A 20764-nucleotide genomic window follows, 5' to 3' on the forward strand; every position below is an offset into this window, starting at 1 on the left:
AACAATTTTTCTGGTTGTTGTTGTTGTTGTTATTGTTGATGATGAAGACGACCGACGACGGAAGAGGAATTTAATATATTATTTTAATTTGTTGTAAATATTATTTTAATGTATAAAATTGAAGAATAAAACATCTGATGAATGGGATATTGAAAAATAATGTGGTAAAATAATAAAGTAGGCTTTTGATGTGTCAAAATGACATTTTTTATAAGAGAGCTGATGAGAATGCTCTAAGGGCTCAATTTTAACTAAAATACTCTTAAAAAGTCTCTAAAATAAGGAAACAAATCGTTATTCTAAGAAATTGTGAACATTATAAAAATAAAATATAAAAATTTAATAAACATAAAAAATTAAACCTTATATTCATTCCTACCTCGACAAGAAACTAAGAGATTTTTTTATAAGCATCATCTTCCTCATACTTCATATAAAAAAACTCAAAGTTCCTAGATTGTCCATAAGATTTATAATTTCAATCCTTGAGTACATCATGATTGCAACTTTTATGATTGTCAAGGACTCCTACTTTATACTTACTCTGATTCTAGGATGACTTCTAACTCTTGGTTTAGACGCCTTGCAGGCATACTTACATTGATTCTTGTAGGACCTGTAGATGCAAAGGGATTTGGAGGCATGGTTAACTTATCTCCTTCTCCCTCCAACATTTGGACCACAACTTTCATAGAAGGACGATCCACTGGGTGCCACTGGATGCACCAAAGTCCCACAATTGCGAGTTTCTTTGCAATTTTAGCATCTCCATTATCCTCAACATAGACTCGTAGGTCATCTTTTTGCTCTAACAAATTGTAAATCCATTCTGGGAAATATATTTGGCTAGTGTTCTCCACGGTTACATCAACATTTTTCCTACCTCCAACCATTTCAAGCAACAATATTCCAAAACTGTAAACATCTGATTTGTAAGACACGCTCCCAAAGTTCCTAGAAAATACTTCGGGTGCAATGTAACCCATGGTCCCCCTAGCTGTGGTCATGGATACTACACTTTGATCTTTTGCACACAACTTGGCCAGACCAAAATCAGAAATTTTTGGATTGAAATTTTGGTCTAGCAAAATATTATGAGGTTTAATATCAAAATGGAGGATTCGTTGATCACATCCTTGGTGAAGATATTCAATTCCTTTTGCTATGCCGAGAGCAATGTCTTGTAACTTTTCCCAACCAAGGAAGCGATTAGAATCTACTGAGGAAATGAACTTCTCTAGTGACTCATTTGGTAAGAACTCATAAACTAGAGCTCTTCTAAATCCATCAGCACAGAAACCAACCAAGCGAACCACATTAACATGGTGGATTCTACCCATTGTTCCCACTTCATTTATGAATTCTTCCCCATTTCCCTTGGAACTGTTCAGGATCTTCACGGCTACATGGATTTCATTCGAACTGTTCCATAGGCTCCTTGTCCTAACTTCTCAATAAATTGATTTGTAATTTTTTTAATATCGCTATATGAGTACCTTGTAGGCTTGAGAGCTTTGTAATCCTCCAAAAAAATTTCAATCCTAGCTTGATTTTCTTTTTCTGTTTTGTCATAGCGATAGACACGGTAGAGTGCATAGACTACTAGTGTCAAAAGAAACGATCCCAAGATGGAAACTGCATATTAAATATTCATGAGTTATGAAAACAAAAAGTAATTTACACTGAATTTTCAAATTGCCAACGGACAACTCACCAGTGGTCACTATTTTTCTTGATCTACCTGTAAAATATTTTAGCATGATCAGCTTCTAATTACACTTATCAAAATACAAAAGATAATTGTGTAAAAGTTTATCACTATTAGCTGAACAATATTTAAGCAATTCATGTGTACATAAATGTGATAGTCCCTTCTCTTACATAAATAGTGGATTCCACTAGGACTTTAATTAGTAGAATAAGTTATTATGTGATGAGGAAGTATAAGTCATTGTACTCCTAAGATGTTGAATAATTAATCTTATTAGCAAGGTAGTGTTGCATTCAGAAATTGTGTTCTTTTTTAATGTGATAAGCAATGAGTTTTGCTCAATTAATCAATTACCACACTTGTGCTAAACTTTTTAGGTAAATTTTATATTGATATTGCAAGGTTTAGTTTCAACTAATGAGCTATCCGCCTATTCAAGGGCTTTTGACACATTCGTAATTATTTAGTACTACGAAAGTATAATTTAAACTCTCTTCTACCATGTAATAATGAGTCCTTCTAATTAAATTTATAATAAATTTCATAATTTATGTAAAAGAATGAAGCACTAACTTGCTCTATGCTCCACTCTAACAATACCTAATAATTTTTCTTCTGACACAAGCCCACTTCTAAAATAATGTTGTTTTGAATGGAAGGAAAAATATTACTTCTAGAATGGATACAGACATTACAAGCCTAGTTCTAAAATAATGTTCCTTTTGTTGGAAAAAAAAAAAAAATCATGACTGGTTACATGCAGGAAATTACCGTTGCAGAGCACTAATAAACTAGGCTTTGATAAAATCAATATATGTTGTCATGAAACAGAACTTGTGTGACTATAGAAGTGGAAATTGGGTAGAAATAATACAACACCTTTGTTGGGGAAGCACTCAGTTTTCAAATCAGTGCTATTATTCTGGAATCTACATTTCTTGCCTTTCCTTTCACAGCGTCCGCACTTGGCCGGTTCGGACCATGTCAATTCAAGAATAGGATTATACCATATATAATATGGAACTGATGAAACGCTATACATCTTTGTACAAGATAATATGGGCAAGTCGTTGATGTCTTTATCCGAACGAATAGCATAAACTGGGTGGCGACTGCTACTAAAACAAGGGATCGGATAATCAGTATATGTATCTGGCGTACAATTGAAAAGGGAATAGTTATAAAGAGAATTTTTGAATTGGAAAGGAGGGGATAAATGGAGTCTCGGAATATTCCATGGAAAGCAATTATCTGAGACAGTTACGTTAATAAACTGAGATTCGTAATCAATGGAATTGACAAAGGCTTTTACTGAAGATGCAAGCTCGAGCACCGTATCATTATTATGAGAGCAGTTGAGATCAAAGCCAGGATAGCCACAGTGCTGGTCTGGCTGCCTGTCTTTGAATCGGAAAGGAAATCGGATGCGTGGACCGTTTCCACACTGCAATTCGGGACAACCATTGTGGCCTTCTCCAATGAAAAGCACAAACAACAGTAAGGTTGGGATAACCATTCTAGGGGACATGTCCATGTCAGTGAACTGGAAAGGCTTCTCACACTAGACTATATGGATTATTATGGAATCCTCACCTATTCCTGAGCAACCAAGTATTATTTGGGTGAGTGAAAATTTATAGACTTGGGTGGACCTCATATGTCCAATTGTTTTTTCTTTTTCTTCAATAAGGGATGTTATCCTCGGAATAATAATAATAATAACAATAATAATAATTGTTAAATATACTCATGAATAATAAAATAATGTTATTATATATCCTCTCGGCCGGTACAAATTGTTTCGTACCTCTAGGCTCTACCACATGACCTGATCATTCAAAGTTTGAAATTGAACTCTTTTCTTTTTAAATTAAAAAAATTTTAAAACCTGAAGTTTCAATCCGCAAGTAGTAAAAGATATCAATTGTTCCTACTGATATAGTGCTATCTCCTATCAGTCCCATGTATAAAACTTCTTTTTTTCCTTGTATTATTATTTACTAAATAGTAAATACATTAGTGACCTAATATTAACATTTAGCTTACACTTTAACTAAAGGTTAACATATTAGGTGAATTCTAGATTTATAATTTTAAATATTTCTTACAAATTATATAACCATTGACTAATTAACATATAAATAAATATCTATATCTATTAATCTATGTATAATTGTATATATATAAATATATCAAATTAGCAATAATCTCAAAACGGTATACTGGTATTAATTGATATCAAAATATTTCGTTTTCTTGACTAAACTGAAATGATTTTTGGTACGATATTAACTCACTTGTACTAACTACTTAATTGAAGTCTTTCCAAAGTATTTTTTTCCTAACATAAATAGAGGGTGTTGTGCGGATGAATACTCTCTCTCTCTCTCTCTCTCTCTCTCACATTTGAAAGTTGGTGGGAAGGAATTGAAAAATCTCATAGACAACCACACACCAAAAAAAAAACCTAATTTTGTGTCAACTGACATTAATTTCCCTTTCAATATATAGAATCAAAGAGTCCTTTAGGACATCTTTCTTTTTGTTGTAAAACCTAATTTTGATAAATATTTAAGATGGTGATCTTATTGTGGTTATTGTAGCAAAAATAAACTGAATAGTAAATAAGCTGTCTTTTTAATTTTTTCCAAACATACACTTAAAGCTATGACTTTGACTTCAATTATATTATATTAACCACTCATTTTTATCATTAGCACTAATGCAGGTTTTCACTACCTAACCAATATCACCACTCACGATCGGTTTTGATGAATCACGGGTTCGTTAGTTGTAATGAGGTGGTCCAGACGGGACCAGAGGTCTGCTTGTGTCGCGACGGAAGAAGAAATTCTCTGAAATGGTCACCGGTGTGGTGCCTGCCACAATGCCTCTGATGCCAAAGTTAGTACAAAGGAGTTTATAATAATAGACTATAAGAATAATTAGGGATATCTTGTAACTGTGTTCGTACCTTGTGTTGGCAATGTGTGGGCTTTATATATGTTGTTCTAGATTCTAGCCGTTGTGACAGTTATTGTGACTTTAATGCCTTTTTTAGTAACGCCTCCTGCCTTGTTGATATGAGCTTTAATGGCCTCTTAACGGTCCATACAACTGTCATTGTAACCGCTTGAGGTATTTATTTAGAGTGCATTAAGTGGCTTCTTTCCCTTCGTCTGTGATGGAGCTGGAATCGTTAATGGCATTTGATTAACTCGTCTGTAAACGTCACTTTGTTGGTTTGGATGACTTCGTCCAGATAAGTTTATTTCGTCAGTCCCATCAGCTACTCCTGGATTCTGTGGTTGTCGTGACATGTCATGACGACCATAGAAGGTGAAAGTTTTTTTTTTTTTGGGTTCTCGTTACGTTTTGGGCTCAGATTTTAGAACAGTTTTCTTTTAACTTGCATTTGTGATTGCACACTTGTGTTATGCTTGTGGTATTTTACACCCGTCCATGCTTCAGTGAGATTTTTAATAGTGACTTTTCCTTTCCCTCGCGATTACTTGCTCCCAAGGGTTTTGCTCCTCATGCTTGTTGTCTTTTGGTCGCGACTTACACTTTTTCAAGGATCTTGTCAATCCCTTTGCTTCATCAGTAATGCACATCCGTCAAGGCGGTAATGCACATCCGTCAAGGCGGAATCTTCCTACTTAGCCCTTTTGTCAGTAATGTACATCCGTCAAGGCGGAATATTATTACTTAGCCGTTTTCGATGACCTTTTGGTTTCGTCGGTAATGTACATCCGTCAAGGCAGAATCTTCCTACTTAGCCCTTCGTTTGTAATGTACATCCGTCAAGACGGAATCTTATTACCTAGCCATTTTTTATGATCTTTTGGCTTTGTTAGTAATGTACATCCATCAAGGCGGAATCTTATTACCCAGCCATTTTCGATTATCTTTTGGCTTCATCAGTAATGCACATCCGTCAAGGCGGAATCTTATTACCCAGCCATTTTTGATGATCTTTTGGCTTCGTCAGTAATGTACATCCGTTAAGGCGGAATCTTATTACCTAGCCATTTTTTATGATCTTTTAGCTTCGTCGGTAATATACATCCGTCAAGACGGAATCTTATTACCTAGCCATTTTCGATGATCTTTTGGCTTCGTCGGTAATGTACATCCGTCAAGGCGAAATCTTATTACCTAGCCATTTTTAATGATCTTTTGGCTTCGTCGGTTATGTACATCTATCAAGGCGGAATCTTATTACCTAGCCATTTTCGATTATCTTTTGGCTTCGTCAGTAATGTACATCCGTCAAACGGCTCGAGTTGGGGCAACCGAAATTTCGCAGGTACTGGGCGTTCCAAGATTGCCGCAGTGAAATGAGAGTCTATTGCCCTGACCATCCTATCCAGGCGCCGATCCATCTTCTCCTTAATGGCATTCCTCAGCTCGTCCATCTCCTTCCTCATCTCTTGAAGGAGGTCGGAGCTCTGTTCGTCTGGAGTAGTGGGCCTTCGTCGGTCACTTCTTCCATGGCTACCCACCTCATCCTACTGGCCGGCTTTGGACCGGTTCTCCTCCTGTTGAAGCCGTTGCCTCATCTCTTGATTCTGCTTGGTGAGTTCTTCAACAGTGGCCGCAAGAGCTTGGACTTGCTGAGCTAGGGTCGCTAAATCCTGGTTGATCTCCATCTGAATATCGAAGTTGGTAGAAACTACGCTTTCGAACTTGAGTGCGAAAATGTCATTTCCCACAGACGGCACCAAACTGATGAATCACGGGTTCGTCAGTTGTAGTGAGGTCGTCCAGACGGGACTAGAGGTCTGCTTATGTCACGACGGAAGAAGAAATTCTCCGAAATGGTCACTAGTATGGTGCCTGCCACAACGCCTCCGATGCCAAAGTTAGTACAAGGGAGTTTATAATAATAGACTATAAGAATGATTAGGGATATCTTGTAACTGTGTTCGTACCTTGTGTTGGTAATGCGTGGGATTTATATATGTTGTTCTAAATTCTAGCCGTTGTGGCAGTTATTGTGACTTTAATGCCTCTTTTAGTAACATCTCCTGGCTTGTTGATATGAGCTTTAATGGCCTCTTAACAGTCCATACAACTGTCATTGTAACCGCCTGAGGTATTTATTTAGAGTGCATTAAGTGGCTTCTTTCCCTTCGTCTGTGATGGAGCTGGAATCGTCAGTGGCATTTGATTACCTCGTCTGTAAACACCACTTCGTTGGTTTGGATAACTTCGTCCAAATAAGTTCAGTTCGTCAATCCCATCAAGCTTGACTATTTCAACTATATAGGTATTAAAAAATCCAATAACCTTTGCATAATACGACATCAGATTTTCAGGACATTTCTCCGCAATAGTCTCCAGATGGTTAAAGCTAAATATATATATATATATATATATATATATATATATATATATATATATATATATATATATATATATATAGATTAATATATTTATAACTAATATTATGATGGTGACAACTTTATTTATTTTCGAATTGAATGATCATTTCTTATTTTATGAATGCATCTTACAAAATTTGCATAAGAAAATCAGCTTGGATGATCCCATGTCAAAAACGTAATCATATTTTGATCGCATGTTTGCCTTTTGCTTCCTTTCTTTTAACAACATATCTTGAGATTTGCCAATGAAGTTTGTCAAGAATTACTTTTTGAAGAAAAGAATTGGTACATCATCTAGATATCTAATTCCAAAGAGAAGTTTCACGAACATTAGTCACAACTTTTTCCCTTGGAAACTAAATTACACTTGCCACCTGATTGCTAGGAAAATGCTAACGGGGGAACACCACAAGTCCACAAGGACCGCAACTATGCCACAAAAAACCAGTAAAATGATTAAAATTGTTCTATAGCTCAACTTCAACTCAAAGACTACGCGTACCATATCTATGAAAGAATAACCTTTCATGGGATTGAAATGATGCCGTTCAGCACTCGTAAAGCCGTGTTCCTTTCTGTAAGTATTACACGGTATGACCGTGTTGTCTATGGTAGTCTTTCCACATTGAGAAAGCAACGATGCTAGTGACAGCACTAGTACAAAGTGATGTGATCAATTTTCTCAGCACTGGTAAAGTGGTGTTCCATCATCTGATTGTGATGCAAGTGCAGCTTCGTGGAAGTTAGCTACTAAAAGGAGAGAGATACAAAGCTTGTCTCTTGTTAGTGTGAGGTATAAGCATAAGTAATATCTGTCTTGAATTATATAAAACTGACTTGATGAAATTTTGTTATATTTGAGAAAATAACATATAGAAGAATTCATTTTTTTCGGTCCCTAGAATAAATTATTTTGAAGACATGTTTTAAGTATAAACTATGTTTACTTTTTTTTTTTTGGAAAGAATATATGTATATTATTTTGTGTGATTGAAAATTATTGATCAATTTAATTTTGGAAAAAATTTCTGACTTTACCACCAAATTCAAGGCAATAATCAACAGCTTGCATCATCCTTTGCTAATAAGAAGGCTGTCTGTGCCTGCATCAAGTGAGCAGTCAAGAATAGATCCAAATGCTCAAGTAGCCAGGGCTCTTTTGTGGAATTAATCAACCTATGCCATGCACTGTTTTACCTAAAGTGGATTGTTCAAAGTGCTTACACGGGCTCTTCAATCTTTAACGCCATTTTCATCATACATGTTTCAAGATTTTTTTTTTTTTTTTCTGGGATAAAGTTTCAAGAATTAATTGATTAAAGCTATTTGATACCGAATCACTTGAAGGATTGGTTGAAATTCGAGCAACCTGCAGCATAATAAAACCTCCTCTTGTGCCAATATATAACTTATTTTGTTGTAAGCAGGATTATATTCCTTGATGGCGAATAAAGTTAATGTTATGTTACTGATAGTTGGTACATAAATATTGTATGATATTATAAAACTAAAGTTAGGGGTATTTTGTCTAATAAGCAAGACCTAAGTACAGTACTTAGATGTTATTTTTTAAACTCCTCTCTTAAGATTCTGTCATGTAACTTTTTTCTCATGGAAGTGTATTTTTTAAGTTAATTAGTAACCACATGACAAAAGTTTAAGAGGTGAACTTAAGGAATAACACTTAAAGTACTGTAGATAAGTTGTCTTTGTCTAATTTAGTGACAAAATCCATCTTCTTAATTAGGAGATTCAAAGTTTAAATTCCCCTCCCCCATTATTATGATTATAATAAATAAAAAAATTTTGGGGTGTTCTTCAATTTTAAATATTATGTATTCCTTGTAAGGACATAAGGAAAACGTTAATCACATTTGCTCTATATCTTTAAAAAACTAATCAAATTAAGGCTCATTGTGGTTGCTAGTGTTGCCAAGCCCGGACCGGATTGGCGGTCTAACCCAGTTAATTGTGAACTATCCTAAAGGCCAATTGTTTGGGTTACGATTTAGACCATATGATGTTTGTTGAAATTAGTCAGCACCAGGATTTGAACCTGGTTTTTCTAGGTTGACATATGCATGTCCAGCATGTCAATGATGATTAATTTGGTAAGATATAGAAAATTATTATATTTAAACACAATTTATGAATTAAATTTAATAGTAAGATATAGAAAATTATTATATATAAACACAATTTATGAATTAAATTTAATAAAAAAAATAAAAGGACACATCATGGTTTGATCTTAGTTGAACCCTAGTCCAACCTTAAAAAAGTTGAACCCCTCTCTTTTTCAGTTCTTTGATCGGTTTATGTTTCAAAATCATGGTAGTTGTTAATAAAGTCCATATCAACTTAGCATGTGCTTGATGTGAGACTTATCACACAACACACAATTAGTCAATATCCTGTTAGATATGAGGCATCACATTTGTAATTGTCAAAATAGCATAAATGAAGAGTTAGTGGAGTGGCTCTGTTGCTCGTTGTTTGCAGTGGCTCTAGCCTCCAGCTCTATTGCTACTTAATCATTGATTTTTTTTTTTTTTTTTTGTATGTGTGTTTGATGCATGCGCCTGCTACTGGGTACGGACAAATTGGTTTATTGAGCTTAATTTGGGTAAAATTGTTTGATTGAGCTTAATTTTTTTTTTACAAAAAAAACTTTACTATTGATAATTTTTGTTTTTGGGCTAAGTTTTTTGGGTTTGTATATTTTGTTTTAGATTTAAATCTATAGATTTTTTTTATAGTCTTCAAAATGAGAAAAATACTAGAGTTACAAACTTTTTTACAAATCTATAATATGGTTACTGGTTATTGGTAAGTAAAAAACTAGTATAAGTAGTGGGTTCAAATGCAAACCAATAAAAATTTACTACCTACACAGTTTGTAAAAATATTGTAAAAAAGTTTGTAATTATAACATTACTCTTAAAAGAATAAATAATATTATTAAAGGGGTAAAGTGTAATTTTATAAAACAAAATTGCTAAAATTAGTAACTATGCATATACTAATTTAGAAGTATATATATATATATACACACACACACACACACACATACAAGTTGCTGTGTGCTACACACTTAAATATTTTATTTTACAAATTTTTGGAGAGAATTCTTATTTTTTTTAGAAGATTTTGGGAGAGAATTTAGTTACATTTGCCTTCACATTTCTTTCTTACCGCTACATGAGCAATTAATTTGTTCTTACTTGTTACAAGCATTTTTTATTACTAAGAGCACTAGTATTGATAAAAGTTGATATTTACCATTTTAAAACATACTTTATCTGTTATATCAACTCACTTTACAATATACGCTATATCTCAGTTTTTAATAAATTTAACTCAAATAACAGGGAAACGAGAGGATGTTTTTTATATTAAAGAATTTTTTCAACCTGCTACAGCGGGTTCTTATTTATAAGAACCCATTGTAGCAAGGTTACAAAACAATTTGAGTATACCCACCCAGACATAATGAGGTTTTTATGTTTTTAGGTTGTAAAATAGCAATGGGGGATTTTTAAAACTCCCAATCCTAGTGCTCTCATAAAACTTAGGTGTAATTAATAACAAAGTGTGCAAGTGTAGGGATGGCAATGGGGCGGGGCGGGGCGGGGCGGGGTCGAATGATGGGGTCTTCGTTTTCGCCCCGCATGGTTTTGTCTTGCCCCATCCCCACCCCACCCCGTATAATAGGGGAAACTTTCTAACCTCATTCCCGCCCCTTGGGGCCCCGCGAAACCCCGCATCATCCCGTAAAACTCTACTTTTTGTTAATTTGCCCTATAACTAGTACAATTTTTTTTAATGAAACCTATTTCATTAATAAAAATATACATAAAATTAAAACTAAATTTATCTTATCAAATCAAATCAATTTTTAGAATTTTTTTTTAATAATATATCCAAGCGTTTAACAAGATAATCATAAAAAAAAATCTCATATTATAACACATAACAAAATAAAGGCAGAAAACCACATTAGGTAGAATAAAATAAGCTAATACTGATATGTTTGTTTAAATAGTAGGGTTTTAAGGTATGAAAAATTTATAATTATAACCCTTAGCAACGCGGGGCAGGGCGGGTCTAAAAGGTCTAAACTCATATCTGCCCTGCTCCGTAGTGCGTAGCTAAAATCTTGCTTCATTCCCACCCCACCACCTTTACAGGGCGGGAAAAATTTACGTGGGACGAAACGGAGAGGAGCGAATTAAGCGGGGCGGGACAAAATTGTCATCTCTATACTAATAAGTGAGTGAGTGAATGATTATTATTATTATTTTTTTTTTTTTGGGAAACATTTAGCTGTAAAAAAGATTACTTTAACTAAATTTTCTTTCAGCCAAAAAAAAAAAGTTTATAAGAATTAAAAATAATTAATTAATTAATTAATAACTGTCAAATAATTAATCAAGATGACGTATGTGCTGACGCGCATGTGATAATGATGTTGAGATTGTTCCACTACCACAAACTTGCGCTTTATCTTTCTTGGACTGGAAACTCTACTTTCTTGTTGAAGATGCTGAATCAGAAAGAAGACTTTTTTTAATTGTGTTTGTCTATAGCTGTGGAAATATTCCTCTCTCTTTCTCTCTACTTACCTTATTCCTCTCGCTCTCTCTCTCTCTCTCTACCTACCTCAATGGCAAGAGGATTGACGTTCACTGCTGTAGGACTCACTGTCCTTATTGCTCTTGTATTAGTCCATCCAACTTGCTGTGCTACTACTGCTATGGATAATCATACCTGCTCCGCTTCTTCTTGTGGGAATATCCACAACATAAGCTTTCCTTTTCGATTGAAGACCGACCCAGAAAACTGCGGGGACCCAAGGTATGAACTTTCGTGTGAGAACAATCGCACGGTTCTATACTCGTATATAGGAAAATACTACGTAGAGGAAATCAGTTACAACAACTACACAATCCGGATCGTGGACTCAGGTATACAGAAGAACAATTACTTCTCCACTCCCAATTATTCTTTATATCGATACAATTTTAGTTCGCCATATTGGTATGAATATACCACGTATCAGCCAAAGGGGAAGGTGCCGGAGCGGAATCCCGAACTATCACGGAGTTTGGTTTGGATGAGCTGTGAAAAACCAGTGAATTCTACATTGTATTTGGACACTTGCAATTATAATAACGACTCTTCCTCTATATCTGATTCCAAGAGGTACAGATATGTTACAGTTGGTATAACCAACGCATCCGAAGTGGAGGACTCGTGCCAAGTAGAGAAGATGTTTCTGACTTCGTGGCCAATAAATAATGATGACCCAGCAAATATCTCCTGTACAGACGTCCACAATGAATTGGTATATGGTTTTGAGCTTTCATGGCTCGGAGGTATTTGTGACAGTTATTGCCCAGGCGATTGCTACCTCGATGAGGCGAACCATATTCAATGCTACGACGGCAGTACTGGTGGGTAAATAAAGCGAGAAAGGCCATAACACTTTCCATTCTCTAATTTACATGTTGTGCATTATTTTCCCTTTGCAAGATTCTTTCTTTTCTGAACTCTTGCATTTTTCTACTGTCACTATTCACTAACCATTCATCTATTTATTCTATTAGACTTCTATAAGGCCAAACTTCTTGGTGCATACACCATATCCATAATTCCATACCAATGTAATAGACATACTAGGATATTTTTATTCAAGTCTCAGTATAATGACTGGATTTAATTTTAAGGTTTCCAATCGCTGATATGTTTTTCTTTTATTTGTGATCGCAGTAGTGCAGCGAGTGCTTGACCTGATCCTAACTATACTAAACGGTGAGGTTTCTATCTCAAAAAGTTGTTTGAAGAGTAATATAGAATGGACAATTAAATAGAATTGTATGAGTAATGGTTCCTGATGTGATGATGACACAAGTAGAGGAATAACCATGTAGTTGGGCAATCAATCGGTCTATCTTAAACATATGTGCTTTAGTAAATGAAAAGTAATAATTATACAATTTTTGAAGAAGATAGCTTCTTCGTGCGTACCGCCATCCATTCCAATGTTAACATTGGAATGACTAAATTCAATTTTAAAGTTCTCAACGTTGATTTTTTTTTTTCTTTTGTCAAAAATGCAGTTTTGGTGTATTTATTTGGTGAAAGTGCACACTGGTGGGACGGAATATCATATTATCCACTCGTTGGTGAGATTTCTATCTCAAAAATGGTTCTTTGAAGGATAGTAATTAATACACAGAATGAACAAGGAAACAGAATTACTTGAGTAATAGCGCCTGATGTGTGCCGATGACGCGGGTAGAGAAATAACCATCTACTTGGGTAATTAATTGGTTGGTCTAGAATAATACAAATATTTTGTTTTACTTTTTTAGTAAAAGTAGTACATCATGTGTTTGATTTTTATCATTTTAAACTTTGTTTATTTTATAAGAAAAGTCAAACACATATATGGTAATTAGTAGAATAAAAAGCAAATTTGACAAGAGATCAAATTTAAGATGTTCTGCTTTATTACTATAATAAATTACTGATTCTCCTAAAAGATTAAGTTAATAGAAAATATTAAGTTTAATCATAATTTTAACAATCTCATTCTTTTAATTAAGCTCGATGATATGAAAAGTAAAAATTATAGATTTTTTAAAGAAATTAGCTTCCTTTGAATAAAAATTTACCTTTCCTGGCTCCTAATTATTCCATGAGAATAAAGGTTTAGTACTTAGTATTAATGCAAAATGCATGTCTAAACACAGACTCCATTATAACCTAATTAAAATATCATTTCCTTGACTCAGTGGGCAAATTCTTCAGCCCTAGCCATAGGTTAACTAATGTTAAATTTCCAAAAATTTAAGATGTTGAGGAATAATAAATTTAATCATTTAATCACATAATTCTAAGTTCTAACAACTAGCACATTGAGCACATTGAGGACTCTGAAAACATTTGATTGAGTTCGACTCAAATAAAGTGACATCCCAATTTTATGGCCAATTATACAGTCAACCAGCTTTTATGGTTGTTGATATTTCTTGCTGAGCATGGCCCAATGTAAGATCTTACTGTAGTTTTATTAGGCCTTAGACTTTTCAAGTTATTCGGGCCACTTGTTTCACTAATTAGTAATTCACTTTTCGTTAGCAAAAAGTAATTTCCCCTTCTTCTCTTGTTTATATTTCTTGCAGACAGTTGGGCCATACTACTGGAAATCGGTAATAACCTGAATCTCTTCTTCAACTTTAATTTTTTTAGCATATCATTCCTTAAGATTGTGATTAAAAATAGTTTACCATGGATGGCAAAAAGGACGTAAATATTAGTTACATTAACATGAAACAAAATATATTGTGCTTAATTACTAGGATTAAGAAGGTATGTAGTTGTAAGTCCAACTATAATTTCAACTAAAACTTAAAAAAGGTGACAGGTGCAACAACAATTTTGTTTTCTTATAGTTATTTTGGTGATGTTTCTGCACAGTAATATTTCACCTTGAAACAAAGATTGTCTTGGGGATTCCATGCATGGTGGCGTTTTTGATATATAAGTGGCGTAAGAGACATTTATCAATGTATGATGCTATTGAAGAATTTCTGCAAAGCCAAATTAACCTCATGCCAATTAGGTACTCTTACTCAGAAATTAGGAAGATGTCCAAAGGTTTCAAGGACAAATTAGGTGAAGGAGGCTATGGCTGTGTATATAGAGGAAAGCTTGAAAGTGGCCCTCTTGTTGCTATAAAGATGTTGGGCAACTCCAAAGGTAATGGGCAAGAATTTATCAACGAAGTTGCAACAATTGGAAGAATTCACCATGTGAATGTGGTGCAACTCATTGGCTTCTGTGCTGAGGGGCCAAAGCGCGCCCTTATATATGAATTCATGCCTAATGGTTCTCTTGAAAAATACATTTTTTCTCAAGAAGAATGTATCCCCTTAAGTATTGAGAAAATATTTGAGATTTCTCTTGGAGTGGCTCGTGGGATTGAATATCTACATCGAGGATGTGATGTGCAAATTTTGCATTTTGATATCAAGCCTCATAACATTCTTCTCGATGAGAACTTCATTCCCAAAGTTTCTGATTTTGGGCTTGCAAAACTTTATCCAGCAAATGATAGCATAGTGTATTTGACTGCTGCAAGGGGAACACTAGGATATATAGCTCCAGAGTTGTTCTATAAAAACATTGGAGGAGTCTCCTATAAAGCTGATGTTTATAGTTTTGGCATGTTATTGTTGGAAATGGCTAGCAGAAGAAAGAACGTGAATGCATTTGTAGACCATTCAAGCCAAATTTACTTCCCAACTTGGGTGTATGGCCAATTTAGCGAAGGAAATGACATAGAAATAGAAGATGCCACAGAGGAGGAGAAGAAAATTGTTAAGAAGATGATCATAGTCGCATTATGGTGCATACAAATGAAGCCTAGTGACCGACCTTCAATGAACAAAGTTGTAGAAATGCTTGAAGGAGAAGTTGAATGCTTACAAATTCCTTCCAAGCCTTTCCTATCATCATCACCAGCGAGACCAACAGGGGATGTAGGAGACAACTTAAATTCAACTAGTTCATCATTTCAATTAAGTGAATCAAGTCAATCGGCTATACTTTAAATGCAAGGAAAAGCTAACACCACCGCAAAACTAGGGCAATTAGTCTTCACATATTTGATAGCATAAAGACACTTCATATTTTTGTGTGACAAATAGTTGGTCCCTTGATTTGTGATAGCTATCCTTACCTAAACTTTTTTTTTTTTTTTTGTTTAGTACGTGGTATATTTATTTGTTAAAGTCTTTTTAAGAGGAAACAAAATTTATAATTTTATAATTGTGATTTGTGAATGTGTAATTGATTGAGTCAATGCTGAAAAACCGGGCAATATATATTGGAGTGGCAATAGCCCCGTTGTAGAAATTGCTTTCAGTACTCATATGCATGTATGGTTAAGCAATCAATTCATATGAAATACAGAGTCTACAATAATTCAGTGGCTGCCCTGCCTCCAACAGAGAAGGAATCCTTACAAATATTGTTGTGCAGAATTGTTCGAGGTTTAGCTTTGGAATAAATCAAGTAGCTAATTAATACTTCCTTAATCAACTAGGCTGCTCAATTAGAGTTGTCCCATTGAATGAAAATGTTCCTGACATATGGAGCTGGTATGCATACCATCAACATGTACCCAAACGCATTTAACCGCTCTCTCACACATGCGAGAGGGTGGTTACATGATATCCATTTTTACTATTATAGAGTCAATGATTTCATATTGTGATATAGTGAAGAATATGACTATGAGACCTTGTTTAAACTATGTGGTGTCGTGAAGGGCATTGTAAACTTCTTCTGTTTTCCGCAAAGAAATTAGAAGGAGAGAAGTAGATAAAGGGCACTAGGAAGTCACGTGCTCTTATTGTAGCAGGTCCAAATCAAATATTTAGATTTAAATGCTATAACTCATTGAATCATAATATATATATATATATATATATATATATATATATATATATATATATTTGATCTATTATCATGTTTTCTAAAATTTTAAATCGAAATCCAAATTATAACCTTTTTGTTTTAGTAAATTATCATTTTCATCCATAAATAATTATTTTATTTTATTTTATTTTATTTTACTATCTATAAAAATGTCATTGGGTACGATAAAATGACATTCCATCACGTATGCAAGTAGTATCAGATTAATAGCCGACAATAGACAAAAGGATAAGGACAACAATAACAAAAACAAAAAAAACTTTTAATACAAAAATAAAAATTTGCTCAAATATAAAGCTTTTGGATTCGAAATGACAAGATTATTACAGGAGTCAATTCGTATCAACCTAAATCTAGCACGAACCCGCTAAAACTCAACCTTAATTTACAAACATTGTGTCATGCTTGTGTCATGTTCGCGGGTCGCATCAAATATTGTCCCCTAAATATATGGATATCCACAATTTTTCATTATATAACCTCTTGGGAATGAGGGTAAACTACTTAACCAATTAAGTGTGAAAATCCCCTAGATTACTTAGTTACTAGTTTTGGTGAGTGGAGTCAATTACTCGTAGGAGTTTGATTAATAGTGAAGATTGTTGTATAATATGTTTTAGCGAGTGGAGTCAATTGCTTGTAGTACCAAAATTCTTCATGTTTTTTCTCGCTAAATTTCCTCCTTTTTTTTCTCCTATTTTGGCAACCACATTATCGAAATTCTTTTTTTCTCTCACATCCATCCCATCATTTTTCTCTCCTCTCCTCTCCTCTTTTTGTTAGAATTTCGGTGATGGTACGACCGTATTTGCTTCTTTTCTCATTTTGTCAGATAAGTTTGAAAAGTCCCTATATCACAAATAAACTTATTCTTTTTGCAATATTTATTAGAGTGTGTTTGGATAGAACTTATTGCTAAAAACTGAAAACTGAAAATACTGTAACAAAATAATTTTTAAATGTGTAAAAAGTACTGTTCATGCCAAAAATTACTGTTCATTGGCCTAAAATCATTGTTCATGACCAATAAACAGTGACAGACACGCTGAAAAAAAAAAAAAAAAAAAAAAGGAGCCCAGACGCTGGACGTGGATGTGGATGTGGATGTGGACGTGGACGTGGACGTGGACGCACTATCCAAACACATTCTTAGCCAAAAGATTCAAACAACAAACCAAAACCCAAACCTATAAAATGCAACATGCCCGGCCTCTTGTATAGTTCTAGCCCGTTGGAAGAAACATGCTAGGCCTCTCTGTTTCGTCTGCCTCCAAACTACCTTTATTACCTTCTATCAAACCCTCAAATCGATCCCGCCATAACCTTCAATTATCATCACCACAAAATCCAAACTGTGAACCCCTTAACCACCGTCTGATCCACCACCTCAATGTGGGCCACCTCCACAAAGCAATCTCCACCCTTGATCTCATGGCCCAAAAGGGTACCCACCCAGACCTCACCACCTACTCTCTCTTCCTCAAGTCCTGTATAAGGTCCCGCAACTTCCAACTCGGCAAACTCGTTCACACCCACTACTTGACTCACTCCCAACTCCACCTCAACTCTCTCATTCTCAATTCTCTCATCAGCTTGTACTCAAAAAGTGGGGATTGGGCTAAAGCAAAATCCATTTTCGATGATATGGGGGATTTGAGAGACTTGGTTTCTTGGACTGCTATGGTTTCTTGTTTCGCAAATAATGATATGGGAACTGAAGCCATTGTCACGTTTCTTCAAATGCTTGAAAATGGGCTCTGCCCAAATGAGTATTGCTTTTCCGCAGTGATTCGGGCGTGTTCGAATGTGGAAAATGTTCCCATTGGGAAAATGATTTTTGGGTTTGTTATAAAAAGTGGATATTTTGAGTCTGATGTGTGTGTTGGGTGTGCGTTGATTGATATGTTTGTGAAGGGTGGTGGTGATGTGGATTTAGCCTATAAGGTGTTTGAGAAAATGCCTGAGAAGAATGCGGTTACTTGGACTTTGATGATAACTAGGTTTATGCAATTTGGGTTCCCAATGGAGGCTGTAAATTTGTTTTTGGATATGGTTTTGAGTGAGTATGTACCAGATCAATTTACCTTTGGTGGAGTTATTTCAGCTTGTGCAGAGCTAGAATTGTTAAATCTTGGGCAGCAATTGCATTCTTGGGTCATACGGACTGGGTTGGCTTTAGATGTTTGTGTAGCGTGCTGTTTGGTAGACATGTATGCTAAGTGTGCAGCGGATGAATCAATGGATGATGCAAGGAAAGTTTTTGACCTGATGGTAGATCGTAATGTCATGTCTTGGACAGCAATTATCACAGGATACGTGCAAAGTGGAGGGCATGATAAGGAAGCTGTTGAACTTTTTTGTGAAATGATCAAGGGTCATGTTTCACCAAATCATTTCACCTTTTCTAGTGTCCTTAAGGCATGTGCAAATCTTTCTGATCCCCGTATGGGAGAGCAAGTTTACACGCATGCTGTGAAACTTGGTCTTGCATCGGTTAATTGTGTGGGAAATTCTCTTATTAGCATGTATGCAAGGTCTGGCATGATGGAAGATGCACATAAAGCTTTTGATATGCTGTTTGAGAAGAATTTAATTTCTTACAACACGATTGTTGATGCATATGCCAAAAATTTGGATTCTGAAAAAGCCTTTGAACTTTTTCATGAAATCGAGGATTTAGGAATTGGGGCTAGTGCTTTCACATTTGCTAGCCTCTTGAGTGGAGCTGCTAGTATCGGTGCAGTTGGTAAGGGTGAGCAAATTCATGCACGGGTACTAAAATCAGGGTTTGCGTCAAATCAAAGCATCTGTAATGCTTTGATCTCCATGTATTCTAGGTGTGGAAATATAGAAGCTGCATTTCGAGTTTTTAATGATATGGGAGGTCGAAATGTTATATCTTGGACTTCAATGATTACTGGTTTTGCAAAACATGGATTCGCCTCTAAAGCTATGGAAATGTTCCACAAAATGCTTGAGGATGGTGTTAGACCAAATGAGATCACCTATATTGCTGTTTTATCAGCTTGTAGCCATGTGGGGCTAACTTCCGAGGGCTGGAAACTCTTCAACTCAATGTACAGAGAACATGGGATTGTTCCAAGAATGGAACATTACGCATGTATGGTTGATTTATTGGGCCGATCAGGATCCCTTCTAGAAGCATTTGAATTCATTAATTCAATGCCTTTCAAGGCTGATGCACTAGTCTGGCGTACATTTCTTGCTGCCTGTCAGGTTCATGGCAACAAAGAACTTGGGGAACATGCTGCAAAGATGATTCTTGAGCAAGACCCATATGATCCAGCAGCATATATCTTACTATCAAACTTGTATGCTTCCTCAGGTCAATGGGACAATGTGGCAATAATTAGAAAAAATTTGAAAGAGAGAAACTTGATCAAAGAAGCTGGTTGTAGCTGGATAGAGGTGGAAAATATGGTGCACAAGTTCCACGTTGGGGACACTTCACACCCCCTAGCACAAGATATTTATTATGAACTGAACCAATTGGCTTCAAAAATAAAGGAATTGGGCTATGTACCCGATACAGATTTTGTTCTTCATGATGTAGAGGATGAACTAAAGGAGCAATATTTGTTTCAGCACAGTGAGAAAATAGCTGTGGCATTTGGCCTTATAAGCGTATTCCAACCAAAGCCTATTAAAGTATTTAAGAATCTTCGTGTTTGTGGAGATTGTCACACTGCAATCAAATTTATTTCAATGGCTAGAGGTAGAGAAATAGTGGTGAGAGACTCAAACCGGTTTCATCACTTCAAAAATGGGACATGTTCTTGCAATGATTACTGGTGATGTTTAAAAAAATTCTTTTCTTTCTTTGTTTCTTTCTTCTTCTTCCTTTCTATTTTTTTTGTATGACTGGTGATGTTTAGGTTTTAGGGTGTTGTTACATTAGAGAATGGTGGATTTCGTCAACGAGAGTTTTTTGTGCTTATCGGACAAAACTTATAATATGAGTTTCCTTTCAACTGCAAACGAGAGTTCTTAGCTTCTTTCATTTAATTTGGGAATGGATATTTTGGTCGCTTCTTGTTAAAACTCCTCTCTTAGGGTGGACTGGCAGCAGCTTACTTTCAATACAGAGCCTACAAATGGAAAGCTTTAGAATGCAAGACTGCCAGCTGCAAAT

At 35.2% G+C, this 20764-nt stretch overlaps 2 protein-coding genes and 1 pseudogene across 2 annotated transcripts; 2 read left to right on the plus strand and 1 right to left on the minus strand.

The window, feature by feature from the left end:
- Nucleotides 1-321: 321 nt before the first annotated feature.
- On the minus strand, nt 322-3317 carry LOC142619267 (rust resistance kinase Lr10-like; annotated as a pseudogene).
- Nucleotides 3318-11651: 8334 nt separating this feature from the next.
- On the plus strand, nt 11652-15953 carry LOC142619263 (LEAF RUST 10 DISEASE-RESISTANCE LOCUS RECEPTOR-LIKE PROTEIN KINASE-like 2.2). Its single transcript, XM_075792328.1, has 5 exons — nt 11652-12557; nt 12874-12915; nt 13224-13289; nt 14292-14318; nt 14587-15953. The coding sequence occupies exons 1-5, from the start codon at nt 11768-11770 to the stop codon at nt 15720-15722; spliced, it is 2061 nt and encodes a 686-aa protein (XP_075648443.1). The 5' UTR covers nt 11652-11767; the 3' UTR covers nt 15723-15953.
- Nucleotides 15954-16810: 857 nt separating this feature from the next.
- On the plus strand, nt 16811-20677 carry LOC142619261 (pentatricopeptide repeat-containing protein At3g49170, chloroplastic). The gene has a single exon (XM_075792325.1). The coding sequence runs from the start codon at nt 17854-17856 to the stop codon at nt 20425-20427; it is 2574 nt and encodes an 857-aa protein (XP_075648440.1). The 5' UTR covers nt 16811-17853; the 3' UTR covers nt 20428-20677.
- The last annotated feature ends 87 nt before the right edge of the window (nt 20678-20764 follow it).

This window comes from Castanea sativa, chromosome 12 (genome assembly GCF_040712315.1).
Source record: "Castanea sativa cultivar Marrone di Chiusa Pesio chromosome 12, ASM4071231v1".
NCBI classification, from domain to species: domain Eukaryota; kingdom Viridiplantae; phylum Streptophyta; class Magnoliopsida; order Fagales; family Fagaceae; genus Castanea; species Castanea sativa.

Excerpts from the sequence above, each read along its gene's own strand:
- LOC142619263 (XM_075792328.1), top strand. The coding sequence starts at position 11,768 with ATGGCAAGAGGATTGACGTTCACTGCTGTAGGACTCACTGTCCTTATT. Across the intron at positions 12,916-13,223 it reads GATCCTAACTATACTAAACG|TTTTGGTGTATTTATTTGGT; the intron begins GTGAGGTTTCTA and ends TCAAAAATGCAG. Across the intron at positions 13,290-14,291 it reads ATCATATTATCCACTCGTTG|ACAGTTGGGCCATACTACTG; the intron begins GTGAGATTTCTA and ends TATTTCTTGCAG.
- LOC142619261 (XM_075792325.1), top strand. The coding sequence starts at position 17,854 with ATGCTAGGCCTCTCTGTTTCGTCTGCCTCCAAACTACCTTTATTACCT.